Source organism: Capricornis sumatraensis, chromosome 13 (assembly GCF_032405125.1).
Source record: "Capricornis sumatraensis isolate serow.1 chromosome 13, serow.2, whole genome shotgun sequence".
Lineage (NCBI taxonomy): Eukaryota > Metazoa > Chordata > Mammalia > Artiodactyla > Bovidae > Capricornis > Capricornis sumatraensis.
The window spans coordinates 69,516,635-69,533,009 of NC_091081.1; the positions used below are offsets into that span (position 1 = coordinate 69,516,635).

Below are 16,375 nucleotides of genomic sequence, written 5' to 3' on the forward strand. Positions count from 1 at the left end.
ACTTAACTGCAAATTTTAAGACTCTCCATATTTAGTTGCATCTTGAGGTACTGGGAGTTAGGACTGCACCATATCAGTTTTAGGGGAATGTAGCTCAGCCCATAACATGTACATATGCTGTTTTCACTGGACTGCCCGAAAGGAATAGTGCCCCTTAGTTGGGAAGGAAGCAGTGTGTGAAATGTTGTGATTCATATTCCAGGGAGTTAAATTTTGGCATATTATCACTTTCTACCATCAAATGTGAACACATGAGAAATGCAACACAGAGATAAGTGTTTCTTACTTAGAAAGACAGTATTTTGAAATTCTCCTTTTTAAAAGAAAAGAGCTTTTAGGATTTATCCCCTTTCCATGCCAAAGAGAGTCCTTGACTCTTGAGAATCCCTTGGACAGCAAGGAGATCAAACCAGTCAATCCTAAAGAAAATCAACCCTGAATATTCCCTGGAAGGACTGATATTGAGACTGAAGCTCCAATACGTTGGCCACCTGATGTGAAGAGCTGACTCATGGGGAAAGTCCCTGATGCTGAGAAAGATTGAAGGCAGAAGGAGAAGAGGGTGACAGAGGATGAGATGGTTGGATGGCATCACTGACTCAATGGGCATGAGTTTGAGCAAACTCCAGGAGACATTAAAGAGATGGGCATGACTTAACTACTGAACAACAGCAGCATGCCAAAGAAACTGCAACAACCATGCTGGATAGAGCAGTGGCCGTTCAGCTGAGTTTTCCATTTTGAAGAGAAACGCCGCTAATTCACCTAAGGAAAAAAGAGTTACTCCTCTGATGGTAGTCTCAGATGGCCAGAGTTAATTATCCAAATTTCTGTAGCAACTATGACTTATTCATTTATCTAAATAAGAGATATTGGGTTTCCTTTGTGGCTCAGCTGGTAAAAAATCCTCCTGCAATACTGAAGACCTAGATTCAATCCCTGGATTGCAAAGATCCCCTGAAGAAGAGAAAGGCTACCCACTGCAGTATTCTCGCCTGGAGAATTCCATGGACTGTATAGGCCATGGGGTCATAAAAAGTCAGACATGAGTAAGTGACTTTCACTTCACTTCAAACAAGAGTTATTAGCTGTTTTCAAGTCATTAGTTTCCTTTGAGAAACTGATAGAACTGTGATCTACTGCATCCAATGCACCAGGATATTATGGACCCTAAAAAGTCTCTGAACCTTGGAAATGGTATCATGACCAAGCTCTTCTCTTCATTCAGTTAATCTGACATTCATCTATTAACTATGGATATATATATATATAACTGCATTGCTTTGTGTAGCATGTTGCCACAAGACCTTGTATTTTCAGCTCTTGAAATATATTCAACCAGCTCTTGAAATAACAAATGATGCACACACAGAAGGTCCTAGAATTCTGGAAGCAGAAGGACTTCAAGGATCTTCATTCTGTCCTCTTTTTACTGATTGAGAAACTGACCCAGTGAGATAAGACAATTTATCCACAGCTACCTACTGTATATTAGTGGTAGGTATGTAACTAGTATCCAGGTTTTTTGATGATCACTTGATTTTTCCTACTATACTGCCATATCTAAGAAAAACGGGACTTTATAAATTATATTGTTTGCTGTTTCTTTCAGCTTTTAACATGTGCCACCTTCTAATATTCTAAATTGTCTGAAAAAAAAGTCTATTTTCTTCTGTTGTGGAGGATAAGAATTCAAATTTTAGGTTCTGGTTGCTTTACAACTTGGCAACCACTTAATTTTTGGCATCTCAATTTTTCAGATGAAAAACTGAGATAAAATTGTCTGCTCTGCTTCTCATACATAAGTGATTGTGAAGGGCAAATGATCTAGTATATTTAGAAAGTACCTTATAAACTATAAAGATAAGATTGATTCCATTTATGTGTTCACAGCCTCACTCAGTCTTGATCTTCCTGGGCTAAAAAGTCTTAATTCCACAACCTTCCTTTTAAATTTAATGGAAATCGAATTCATTTAAATCAAGATTTAAAGCAGTAGTCTGGATTATTTGGTTTAAATATTTTTGTCCCTGCAGAAAATATTAATCTCATTTGATGCATTGTTAAGTCATTTTCCCCACTATCCAAAGTGGATATAATTTTATTTATAAGGTATAGTATATATCTTTCTGGTTGAATTAATTTCAGAAGAGTTTATGAAAACTATCAGGGAACTAAATACTGAAATATAGGGCTATGTTACTCACTGAAAAATTTTATTGTCTCCCTATTCTCTTTCAAATTCTGCAACATATTTAATATTAAAGCCCTCTATTGTCTGGCTCCATATAACCTCCGCAACATTGTCAGTCATTTACCCTTGATGCGAGTTCTTGCTGTACCTGATGAATCTTGACTTTAGTGCTTAAATCCCTTTCCTCTGTCCCCTTGTCTGGGCTTTTCCTATGATAATTTGCTTTCTCCTAGTCAGGGTAGCTCAGCCGTGTCATGTCTTCAATGTCTGATTTTAGACTTATCTTCTCTATCAAATGTTGTGAGGCTAACATCCTTAGGCTAAACACCAATCATTAAGGACTAGTCAGCCACAGTGATCTTGTATTTGATCATTTCCATGCGCAAGAACGGTCTTGTATTTCCTGATGATTCTCTAGCTGTTTTCTTGTCTCACCTGTCCAGCTAGTCATGGGTAGGAATCGGATCTTACACTTATGGTACACAGAACAATGCTGGGATCTCAGTAAGCCTTCATAATCATTGGTGGTGCAATGAATGGATGATTGACATTTTCAATAGTCTCCTGATGGTGATCCTTTGTGGTCCTTTCGCCATAGACTGGAGGTCAGCCTCCAATATGTATGAGTTTGATCTTTTTTTGCCACTTAAGGGCTTACTTTGTTCTTAGCCACATTCATGTGCTAGTCTATTTGCACAGCGTTTTGTTATTTTCTGCAAGTCTATTGTCCAGAGAATATAATTTCCTGAGTTTTGGAGGCTAAAAAACAGACACAGTCTTCTTTTCATGTGATAATTAGGAAAGACCTTAAAAATATGCGGTAGAAACACACTTCATAGCAGGGCTCAGTTTAAGGCTTATTTGAAACCTGTGTTTCTATAATTGTGAGAAACTGGCATGTGTATATAGTAGATTTCTGCTTATAATGGGTATATTTATTTTAAAATTTAAGTATTAGTTATTTCATAGGTCAGTTCTGAATGTTGTACACATATATAGCAAGGGTTCAGTATGTTTGTTGGGTATGATTTAGATTATAAAGTATAAGCTATCAGGGGACTTCTTTTTTTTTTTTTTTTGCTGTCCCCTACAGTTTGCAGACTCTTAGTTCCCCAACCAGGGATTGAATCTGGGTCCTCGTCTGTGAAAGTACAGAGTCCTAACCACTGGACAGTCAAGGAATTTCCACAAGGGACTATTTGAAAATAACATTTTACTAATCCTTAAGCATGTTTTCCTTTCTATAAACTTATTTTATACTTTATATGTCATAGTGTGAATATAGAAACTTACTTGAATATTTATAATTTGAGAAGGAAAGATATCAATTAGCATTAATAATAAAAATATCAATAAGCCAGACTTAAGTCCAGTCTGGCAATAAGACTACCTAAAATTAAATGAGACAAATATTTATATGTTTTTAAATGTTATGAATTACTACATTTTATGTACTCATATAATTATGTAAACATTTAGTTATAGGTTTTGAATGTGTTGTACTTGTGTATGGAAAATTCACAATCAAAACTGAAATTGAAAAGATCCTGTTTATATGAAATAGTAAAGATAGCAGTCTTTATATCTTTATTTTTTTGAGACTGTGTGTTATTTCACAGCAAGGATCATGTGTTATTAGTGTTTGTAGCTTCTGCATTTTCCCTTCCACAGCCCCAAGATCCAGTACAGCATGACATCTGATAAAACAACTCATTTATTCTTTAACAAAAGAATAAATACAACTTTAACAAAAGATTTTAACTTTTGTTAAAATTCTTTAACAAAAAAAAAATAAAACTCCATGCTTTTAAACATAAAATAAAGTTATTCTTCTAGTCAAAGTATATGTTAAATTGAAATGGTCTCTCTTTGGTATAATATGAAGCTATTTCCTAGGGTTAATTAAATACATTTTGTATTTAATTGTAATTTGATACTTCCCCAAATAAAGATTGCACACCTGTGTGTTTAAGATCATTGACTATTATAACTGGAGTAGTAATTTATAGAAACCACATTGACAGAGCTAAAAAAAAAACAATGAAGACCACGTGTTTTAAGTATTCAACAAGTTATAAACCCTCAATATAGAGCTAATTTTCCAGTCAGGTTTTTTACATCTGTTTTTAGATAACATCATTATCCCTTTCTTACTATATTGCCACATGCATATTATATATATCAGTAGCTATTTTGTATATTGCATATATAATTATTAACAAATTTTAATTCAGTGTTTATAAAAATGAAATCTTTTTAGCTTTATAATTAGCACTTTGATTTTGCTCTGTTTTATTCTTTCTAGTTCATATGTTGTGTAAAGTGATTTTAGGCTGTATATTGTTTCCAGACTAAGTCAAATATACTGTTACAATTTGTCATGAACTTATGGTATGGACTTAAGAGTAATTAATAAAATTGAATAGAAAGTTGCATTAAGATGCAGCTTTTTTATGGTTTACCCTCAAGAAAATAGACATCCAGGAATAATTAACATATCTATGCAGTTTTAAAGACATCTAACACATTGAGATTCTTACAATTTCAGGGGCCGGACTGGAAAAATAAGAGTGCAGAGTCTGAAGATTGGATTGATTGCTCTCTCCAAAGGCCTGTTAGAAGAAAAATACAGATGTATGTAAGACTTTTCCTCCACCAGTACTGTTTTTAGTAATAATAATAACAACTTATTGTATATTTACTTTTGTGATTTGCTAGTAATAACAGTTCCCATTTTTAAAAAATCCTTGACTATACATGTACTAGGCTAAACAAAGGGTATCAGTGCAAAGTGATGTGGATTTCTATGAAATAGAAAACTGATTTATAGGATCAAGATGTGAGGTGCCTTGATAGAATAAGAACCAACTACAGATTATATCTCATTTAATTCTTTGAATGATTGTCCCATAATATAGGCATTGTGATGTCCATCTTCTAGCTGAAAAAAAGAATCATGCTGGGGATGGGTTAAAAATCTAGTTAAGGCTTCAGAGACACTAATTGTGGAGCTAGAATTAGATTGTAGATTTTTCTGCCTCTAAAGCTACAGCCTTTTCTATTTCCATATATTTCCAATGCTGAAGAGAATCAGGATGGACTATAACTGTTATAGATAGTTACAGTGAGACAAATAATTATATTTTATAGTGTGAAAAAATTAAAAGTGGAACATTAAAAAATTTTTTTGTTATATTTGTTTTTATTCAGCAAATAAGTCAGTGGTGACTTTTTAACTATCAGTTAATAAAGGTCAGCATCTTGGCATTTGGAAATGAACAGGCTTAGGAGCCAGGAAGACCTGCCTTCAGATCTCAGCTCTACCACTTAGTGGCTGGGTGATTCCACTGAATACCAACAGCTAAGAGGTAGTAGGAATACTTCCATTTCACATTTCAGGAAGCTGAAACTTAGCAAATCTTCAACTGAAGAGTGAAACTAATAATTCTTGCTTTGAAAGTAATTACCTAAAATAGTAGTTGTTGAATAAATGGTGGTAAATACTGCTATGTCTCCAAACTCTTAATTCCTGTAAATTTTTAAATTTAATTACATCCATAAAATATGAGTTACTTGATTATGTCTTGCATAGCCTCATGTGATTCTGTACAGATACAGCTATCCATGCTTTCGAGAGAGAGGGAGAGGGGGATATTTCATGAATGGGAGATACCACAGACGAGAGAATACTTGACCTCAGCTTCTATAATTTTAGTTTCGTATCTTCACTGAACATGAATACATTTTAAAATACATCTATTTTCTGGGACAGCTGTGAGGTGGTTTGATTTTGAATTCCAGGGCTAGATCATGATGGCTTGTTCTTACACAGTTTGACAAGAATGCCAATGATAAGAGCTGTGGATCTGTATGAAATGAAAAGCTGATTGTAGGATCAGGAGGTGAGGTGCCTTGATGGAGTCAGAACTCAGTAAACCATGCAGAAAAAATCTTTACCCAGACTTTTGCATGGTGGCACTTTATCTAGAATTTAAATTGTCTTCAGCATCATAATTGTCAAAAGATACCATTTTCAAAGCTAAAAATGTTGTTACTATAATGAGTGAGAAAGAAAAATGTTAATGAAATCATCAGTGTATCAGATTAGAAACGGACTTTTTAAAATCAACTGTGATTTGCTGTTTTCATGTGTTCCTGAAAGAATTTAGGGTTTGTTGAAAAGTTACAGTTATGTCATGGGGCTCAACCTACTCTGAAAAGAGTGTAAATACAACTGCAGAGTTTATCATGAATACTATTAAAATGTAATGGTGATCTATTTTTCTAGATCAACCATTCCTCCTCCTCCCTTTATTTTTCAAGCTGATTATGAGAGTCATCTAAGGCCAAAAGAATTACAACATGGTGTCTGTAGGTTTAGAGCAGAAACCAAATTCTATGCAATATAAAAAAAATCTCTTATCTACACATACTTCTGAAATGTATACTCTTTCAAATGGGGAGGTATTTCAGCATATATATACTCATACGCTCAAACTACAGTGGACACACTTCCCACAAATATCGGTAAACTTAATACTCTGTATAATTCAACATTAAAGTTTCAGATTGTGGCAGGGGAAGAGGAAGCCCTGCAATGAAAACCTCTGATATTTAATTTAATCCATGAAGTATGCCATTTAGGGGGCTTCCCAGGTGGCACTGGTAGTAAAGAACCCACCTGTCAATGCAGGAGAAATAAGAGACGCGAGTTCAATCCCTGGGTCAGGAAATCACCTGGAGGGAGGCACGGCAACCCACTCCTGTATTCTTGCCTGGAGAATCCCATGGACAGAGGAGCCTGATGGGCTACAGTCCATGGGGTCACAAAGAGTTGGACACAGCTGAAGCCACACAGCATGCATGCACGTGCCATTTAGAAATTAAATAAGAAATTTTGGGGTTGAAATCTTTAAATCTTTCTTGAGAGTATTGAGACTTAGAATATTCTGGGGTTTTTTGTTTGTTTTTTACTTTGAGGTCCTTAGCAACTCTGATTCCAGTTGTGATTTTCCCAGTGATATCAGAACACTTTCTCATTATTATTTTCTTTGTTGGAATTAATATTCAGGACAATTTGTTCTCCAAACTCAGGGGCAAAGCTGCTCTTCTGGGTGAATTGGTATCCATCTGAACACTGATTTTGCAATGGTTCATGTCAGGGTGTCTACCCCGGTGACACCCTCTTTCTCTTTGTGACTTCCTGGGAATGCCGCTTGATTAGGTTCTAACAGCACCTTGGCCTTCTTGCTTATAGCTCAGTGGTTTCCTGGCCTCATCAGAGCACATTTTACAAAGATGCTTTCAAATGGCCTTTTGCATCTCTTTTTTGCTTATTTATATTAAGACTGAGACTTTCCTATGATCCATCCCCACATCCTGACACTCCTTGTTGTATCTGACTGTAACATCCAACTGTGAACTTCTATGAGAATTCAGAAATATGTCGGAATGTTAGGAAATCGTTTCTGTTTTGCGTGTAGTTTTACCTTACTAGTGGCATAGTAGTGTAGCTGTCTTCCTCAAGAGGGGAAAGGTGGGCAGGATGGATCTTGTTGAACATGTGCACTTCTCTCTAGAGATTATTATTATTACATGTATGCATCAACTCTGTATTGATTTCAGAGGCCTCATCCCAGGAACAGGTTTACTCTGAGAATTATAATAATTCTGGGTCATATGGTAGTTTTATTCTTAGTTTTTAAAGGACTCTTCGTACTGTCTTCCATAGTGGCTGTATCAGTTTACATTCCCACCTACAGTGCAAGAGCGTTCCCTTTTCTCCACACCCTCTCCAGCATTTATTATTTGTGGACTTTTTGATGATGGGCATTCTAATTCTAATTGTGTGATGATATCTCATTATAGTTTTGATTTCCTTTCTCTAATAATGAGCAATGTTGAGTATCTTTTCACGTGTGTGTTAGCCATTGTATGTATTCTTTGGAGAAATGTCTGTTTAGGTCTTTTCCCCACTTTTTGATTGGACTGTTTGTTTTTCTGATATTGACTTGTATGAGCTGCTTGTATATTTTAGAAAGTAATCCTTTGTCAGTTATTTCATTTGCTATTGTTTTCTCCCGTTCTGAGGGTTGTCTTTTTACCTTGTTTATGGTTTCCTTTGCTGTGCACAAGCTTTTAAGTTCTATTAGGTTCTATCTTATTCCATTGGTATACATGTTTCTGTTTTTGTTCCAGTACCATACTGTCTTGATGACTGTAGCTTTGTAGCAAAGTCTGAAATCAGGAGGGTTGGTTCCTCCAGCTCCATTCTCCTTTCTCAAGATTGGCTATTTGGGTTCTTCCGTGTTTCCATATGAGTTGTGATATTTTTTTGTTCTAGTTCTGTGAGAAATGCCATTGGTAATTTGTTAGGGATCATATTGAATCTGTAGGCTGCATTTGGTAGTATAGCCATTTTCACAGTATTAATTCTCCCAACTCAGGAGCATGAAATATCTGTCCATCTGTTTATGTTGTCTTTGATTTCTTTCATCAGTATCTTATAGTCTTCTGTATACAGTTCTTTTGTCTCCTTAGGTAGGTTTATTTCTAAATATTTTTTTTGTTGCGATTATGAATGGGATTGATTCCTTAACTTCTCTTTCTGATTTTTCATTGTTTTAGCATATAGAAATGCAAGTGATTCCTGTGTATTGATTTTGTATCCTACAGCTTTGCTAAATTCACTGATTAGCTCTAGTAATTTTCTGATAGTATCTTTAGGGTTTTCTATGTATTGTGTCATGTCAGCTGCAAACAGTGAGAGTTTCATGTTGATGTTTGGCAGAAACCAACAGAATTCTGTAAAGCAATTATCTTTCGATTAAAAATAAGAACTCTGGATAAATAATTTTGGCTAGAATGGTCTTATTTTTAACAAATGAGAAGAAACAAGTAAACTCTAACCAAATCTAAGTGAACAAATGATAAAAATTAAATTTATTTTAATTGAATTTGCTTTCCATATGTATACTTTTAATTAAAGTCATTTCATTATAATTACTGTGTCAATATCACTGAGCTTGGTTTATTTGCTTGAAAATTTACTGTTGACAGTGTTAAATCTATCCTTAGTCTCTTTAAAAAGGGGGGGAGGGCAGAGGAATGATACATTTTGATCTGATACTCATTTATCAGGTGTTTTTTGAAAATGGTTTTTAGGATCCAAAAAATATTTACTCTCCTTTCTTCTATTCTTGGAAAACTTCATATGAAAACCATTTAGAATCTGTATAATTATGAATCTTTAGAACTTGAAAATTTCTTTCCCAAAAGCATTAGTTTCTATAATGAAGTGGATTGTTTTTATGTGAAATTTCTCCCTACTCCAAAAGTAACTTTTTTAAGTATGCTAACTTTGTTGCTGGAAATATGGTAATAACTTTATTCTTCAAAATATTACAAGTGATGAAGATAAGCCAATACTGAGAGGGAGAAAAGCTTTTATTTTTACTGAATTAAAAATATTTTTTAAACATTTTTAAATGAATAGAAAAGCCTAAGAACTATGAAAGTATGTATTTTTCTTAAGTCCTTTACATTGGAATTAATGTAGTTTGTTACATAAAGTGAAGTAAAACAAAAATAATTTTTATCACTAATAAGGAATGAGAGTCTGATTGGGTCTAAAAAATAACCTAAAAAAAGACAATTTCTTGCACTGTTCAAAGTTTCTTTTGCAAATTAGATGTGAGTCTAGAAACTTTAAAAGAAATTGAAATACCTATGTTTAATAAATACTGAATTTAGAAGTGAATGCGAAAAGTTGATGAACAAATCTTTTAAAACTTCAGAGATTTGCTACTTCAGGTACATTCATTCCTTTGACAAGTCATAAAGAAAACTTGGTTTTTAGCTCTCTCTTTTTCAATAAGAAGGGAAACCTATTTGAGACCATTGAATGAATCCACGTACATACATTGGCCATTTAAAAAGGAAATTTATATTTATTGGTCTGTTCATATATACTTATGTACTACGTAGATTGTTTTAGGAAACTACAGAATATCAAAGTTGTCAGAGTTCAGGAGACAAGTAATGTAATCCATGTCCCCATGAGTTTTTTTTTTTTCAGTCTGCATCGTTCATCCCACACAACCAAAGGTATATTTCACTTAAAAGATCAGTATGGGAAGTTAACCGCCCTCCTCTCTTCCTTGTAGATCTCTTTAAGGAAGTGGAGGGGCCCACGGAGATGTGCGACCAGAGGCAGCTCGGCCTGTTACTGCACGATGCGATCCAGATCCCTCGGCAGCTGGGGGAGGTAGCAGCTTTCGGGGGCAGTAATATTGAGCCCAGTGTTCGCAGCTGCTTCCAACAGGTAAACGTTTCTGAACGATCGTTGGTGTGTAGAGTGTGTGGGGAATGGTACTGAGGATGTTCTGAGAAATGAAACAGGGGTCTTGGGCTGGAACCAGGTGGTGGAAGATGCTGGATACCATCCCAGGAAGTGTGTATTTTAGTTCTTAAAGCACATTTAATTCAAGATTCAGCAACCCATTCAAGGAGACTCACTGTCCCTCAATGATAAAACCTCAAATCTTGACCATGCACCACTAGACTGCTATGATTAGGCCTTGCCTTTGCCCCAACCTTATCTTGTACCACTGATCCCCTTGCTGTCTGTTGTCCAGTCATGCTGTTTTAGTTCCTTCATTCTGGTGCTGATCTCTTTGGACATGTGCCCTCTGTTCAGAATGTTCTTTACCGTCTACCCACAAACTCTCTTCTCATTGCTAATCCTTATTCCTTCTTTAGATCGTCCCTTAAATCTCACATCCTCTGAAAAACCTCTGACTCCTTCAGATGAAGCTGTGTGTGCCTGCTATATTCACATGAATCTCCTCTCCCTTCTTCTCATGCTCATTAAAATTGATAATTACATACTGAATTATATAATTATCTGTTTAGTGATTTAGTGGATTATTCTTCTGTATAAACCCAAGATCCACGAGGGCTTCCCTGGTGGTTCAGTGATAGAGAATCTACTTGCCACCCTGGATCAGCGAAGATCCCCTGGAGAAGGAAATGGCAACTCATTTCAGGATTCTAGCCTAGAAAAATCCATAAACAGATAAGCCTGGCAGGCTACAGTCCATGGGATCTCAAAGTGTCAGACACAACTTAGCAAATGAACAACAAACCTCCATGAACAAGAGCTGTTTCTATCTTTTCACTGTTGTATCACTATCTACAGTGTCATGAAAATCATAGCTACTTAATAGTTGTTTATTAAATAAATGAATAAAATTGCCCTGAGCTCCTTATAGGCAAGATTTTTTAAAAATATTAAGATGTTGTTGAAATTGCATTGTTTCCTTTGAGACATATGTACAAAAGGAGAATGATGTATGTTCTCCTTTATATAAAATTTTATACTGATCTAAGTTACTGTTATTAAACAGGAAAAGCATGTTTGTTTCTTTTTGATGCTTACTGTATAGAAAAGCATTTTAGGAATCTTACTACATAAACTACAAGCCTGTAGATATTTTTCCATGGCATATCCAATGATTTATCATTGCTGAGGGAAAAATGCCTACACCATCTCTTTAAGAAGAATTGATGTTATGGGTTATTACATTTTATAATGGCCCTGTTTGTTGTTTTAGAGATAACAAAAAATACCAAATGAAAATTCTAAATATGATTCTCATATGTGCTGGTTCATAGAATGACCTTGACAACAGCGGGAGATAGATGTTAGTACAAATTAAACTTTGCACATGTGAAAATTACTTAGTCTTAGGATTTTAAAAGACACCAAGACATTTCAAACAATTTATCACAATACATTTGGAAATCCTGCAAAATATATTCACGGTAATGTGCTCCTGGTGTGATGTTATACCAGGACTGAAAAATAACAGAGGGATAACAGTTTTTTGAGTCATGGATTCATTTATATGAAGTAAAATTTATAAAAATGACCGAAAAAATTTATACAAATGTATGATAGCGGTTTCTTCTACAGAAAAAGGAAAGTGAATGCTGTGGGGAGAGTGGCAAGTAAAAATTAGGTCTTCAACTTAATCTGTAATGTTTTGTTTCTATCACATAAAAACAATCAGAGAATTATAAGAAAAACTGGCAAACTGTAGAAATAACAGCTTTTATTTAGCATTTACAATGGCTTTCAAGTTTGGGAACTTATCAGTGAGTCTTTACTTTCTCAGTGTTTGCAGTCTTAGATGAATAAGTTTTATAGTTTTAAAGTATCTGTGTGAAGAGCAGCTAGAATTGTATGAGTTTTGGGTTGTTTTTTTAAAAATCTGGGTATATTAAGATATTGAGGTTTTTTTTCTTCTTCGTATATGACAATTTCTTCTTTTTCTCTTTTCCAATTCTAAAATTTTTTTCCTTGATGAACGTTAAATATTTTGTGATTTAAGTGACTTGGAAAGGGTTCTATAATTCTCCTTTTACTTCTATACAGATTTTCAGAAGAGTTTGAAGCAGCAACAGTTGCTGCAATTTAAATGGAGACATATTCTTCACTTTTAACATACTTGTTTCTTGCCCAGAATAACAACAAGCCAGAGATAAGCGTGAAAGAGTTTATAGATTGGATGCGTCTGGAGCCACAGTCCATGGTCTGGCTGCCGGTTCTACATCGCGTGGCAGCAGCTGAGACTGCAAAACATCAGGCTAAATGCAACATCTGTAAAGAATGTCCAATTGTTGGATTCAGGTAGGGTGATCCATTATCAGTGGTGTCAGGAGGCTCTTCTTCTGTTCCATTTGTGTAGTTTCAGTGTTTGTCCATTATTCCTTCCCACTGGTTCCCATTTGTGGGGGTTTGCCTCGTAAAGAAATGGTATGCTTGATATGTGCCATCTATCTGAAAATAGCATTCCCTCAAATAGCCAGGACATGAAGCTTTGTTTTTTCTTTTTTATAGTTCTTATTTATACTGTTTGGCTCCAGAACGAGAGATCTTTCTGAATTCCTATTTACATAGGTCAGAGAAGTGTTCATGCATAATATTTTGCATGAGTCTTTATGTATGTATGACCCTGATGGAATTTGGTGATGTTCTAAGACCTTTAAGATCAAACTTGGTAAACAAGAAGTAGCATTTAAATACTAACTGAGAAGTAATCAGATTACTTCATGTTACTTCTGCCAAGTTTGACATGATGGAGATGAAGCCAACTTTCACACCAGGAGTCTTTGTCAGGGAATTTTGAGATTCATTTTTTATTGATGGTAAAGGTGATATTTTAAATTTTGATGTGTCAAGCTAATAAACATAACTCTTACCTTTGTCATTTTGCATTCACACCCAAACATTATAGAAAATCTTTTGGCATGGATATTTGTCATCTCGTTATATTGAAACAGATGAAAATATGATCTAGAGATTTCAACTACAAAAATTTGCCTTCTCCTCTCACTTAGGAGATGGTTTCCTTAATTTCTTTTGTGAAATTTAAGATTCTTTCTGTCCTAATTTGGAGCTAAAAAACGACAACAGCAAATTCTACATTTCTGGCCAATATAACTTTTATTTTCATTGTGATTCAGATGAATAAAATTCCTTACCACACGTGTTTTAGACTATATAATAAGTTTACAAATCAAAGAATTTTCTTTTCTTCTCTCTAGGTATAGAAGCCTGAAGCATTTTAACTATGATGTTTGCCAGAGTTGCTTTTTTTCGGGTCGTACAGCAAAAGGTCACAAATTGCATTACCCAATGGTGGAATATTGTATACCTGTGAGTACTAAACCATTGTTTGCTTTTTTTTTAAGTACTGCTTTTTCATTAATTAGTATCTAAAATTATTCAGTTTTAATATTGTCTGAAAAAAAGTCCTTTTCAAAATTGCTTAACCATACTTTTTTGTTGTTTTCTTTTAGGCAAATACATCTGTGTTGAAATTTTTAGCACAGAATAATTACACTTTTTTCAGAAAAATTTTAACTTATTAATTTTATTTACATCTATGTTTTTGATTTTGAGCTTAACATTCTTAGTAGCAAACTCTTTTAAGAGCTTACACTGACCTACATTGAAAACGATACTGTGATGAAAAGTTGTTTTTTTAGACATATTTAAAATAGTTTACATGATGAAACATTGTATTTACATTAACAAAATGTAGAAAACTGGAGAAAGTAAAAAAGTCATAAATCTAGCTGCTGAATAAACTACCTTGCAATATCCTTCTATATCTCTGATTTTAAGATTTTATTTATTTTCATATTTCTGTAATTTTGATACTGCTTTTTTCACTGAACATCTTATATAATAAGTATTCCCACATATTGTCATGCAGTATAATTTTCCTAGTTACAGAATATGGGAGTGAATTATTATAATTTATTTTACCATTCCATTAGGTTTCAACCTTTAGTTTGTTTTCAATTTTCTGATATTATAAGCAACACTCATAAATATCATTGTGAAAATAACTTTCCATATATTACATAAATTACATTTCTATAGAATAAAGCACTTAGAAGTAGATGATCTGAGTCAGTGGCCAAAATACTTCATGTCTAGTTATTTTCCTGAAGAAGTTTATACAACTTTACATTGGGCTCCCCTGGTGGCTCACATAGTAAAGAATCTGCCTGTAGCATGGGAGGCCCACGTTCAATTCCTAGGTTGAGAAGATCTCCTGGAGAAAGGCATGGCAGCCCACTCTGGTATTCTTGCCTGGAGAATCCCATGGTAGAGGAGCCTGGTGGGTCCATGGAGTCACTAAGAGTCAGACACAACTGAGCAACTAATCCTTTCACCACTTTACATTGTTATAACACTTTGTTAATGCTTCACTGGTATTGGATACTGATTCCTGTTGTTCCTTTGATCTAAGATTTTTTTTTCGGACGTAATCTTCTTTTCCTGTCAATAACTATTTCTCAGCTTCTCTCCAAACAGTGAACCAAAATTTATTCATAGAGTTGTACATTTTCTTTGGCTTAGGGAATTGAGTTACTTTTTGGGTCATAAATTGACAGAAAGGCAGCAATACTTATAAAATATACACACATAAATCTCACTCACATTCTTAGGTATCTTATGTCAGATAAATAGGTACCATATATGTGGAGAAAAAAACCTCTAGAATGTTGCTGAATTATAATAGCTGGAATGCAGTGCATAATAACTTTAGGAAAAAAATGCCAAGAAAATCTATGAAGCACCATTTATTATTATGATTAGCATGCTCATTCACTCGACAAATAAATATTGAGGACTTGCCATGTGTCAGATGCTATTTTTAGCTCTGATAATTCATCAGTGTATTCCCAAGATAGACAAGATCACTGACTCTCCTACTCCTTTCCGTTCAGGAGGAGGAGATATGTGACAGAGAACAAGGAAACAAATAAATGAGATCATTACAGATAGCAGTAAGTGCCTCGAAAGAAATAAATGGATAATGAGGTAGAAGATTAGAGGAGGCACTTTAGATAAAGAAATCACAGACGGTCTTTTGGAGAAATTAGCGTTTTAGTTGAGCTTGAAGGATGAGAAAGAATTGGATGTGTAAATAGCTGGTATCAAAGGATATTTTGGAAAGAGGTTGGCATGACTGGAGCATAGAAGAAAATGGAGTATATTATTGCCCAAGGGGAGTGTGGTAGGTAGCACTGGCTATTTGAAGTGCCCAGAGCAAAGTAAACATGTGGGGCCCCTTGCTAAAAATTTGCTAAGACTTTCAAGATGGTAACAGTAGAGCATTAAGCCAAGCTCAGGGAGACTCTGACTGAGTGTGAACCCCTTTATAGCTGCACAGGTCACACCGCCGCAGACCTGGCCCTGGGGTTGGGAAGGAGGTGAGAACAAAAAGACTAGGAACAGAAAAAACTCTGTGAGTTTCACAAAGAGTGAATTTCTCCCTTCACAAAAGAGAGAATGAGAAAGGTAAGAGATGAGGTTAGAGAGAAATGCAGTTATCATCCTGTGCAGACCCCTGCTGGTCACTACAAGGTGTCTGGATTGGGGTGAAATATATATTGAAGGACTTACCTGGTGGCTCAGCTGGTAAAGAATCCACCTGCAGTGCAGGAGACCCCAGTTCGATTCCTGGGTTGGGAAGATCTGCTGAAGAAGGGATAGGCTACCCAACCTAGTATTCTTGGGTTTCCTTTGTGGCTAAGATGGTAAAGAATCCGCCTGCAATGTGGGAGACCTGGGTTCGACCCCTAGGTTGGGAAGATCCC

At 35.1% G+C, this 16,375-nt stretch overlaps 1 protein-coding gene across 1 annotated transcript in view; it reads left to right on the forward strand.

Annotated features, from left to right (window-relative positions):
* UTRN (utrophin) overlaps positions 1 to 16,375 on the forward strand; it is a 551,097-nt gene that overhangs the window by 487,282 nt on the left and 47,440 nt on the right. Inside the window, exons 62-65 of the mRNA XM_068985316.1 lie at positions 4,743 to 4,828; positions 10,360 to 10,517; positions 12,721 to 12,887; positions 13,805 to 13,916. Coding sequence (XP_068841417.1) covers positions 4,743 to 4,828; positions 10,360 to 10,517; positions 12,721 to 12,887; positions 13,805 to 13,916 — 523 coding nt within the window. The remainder of the gene's footprint in view (positions 1 to 4,742; positions 4,829 to 10,359; positions 10,518 to 12,720; positions 12,888 to 13,804; positions 13,917 to 16,375) is intronic.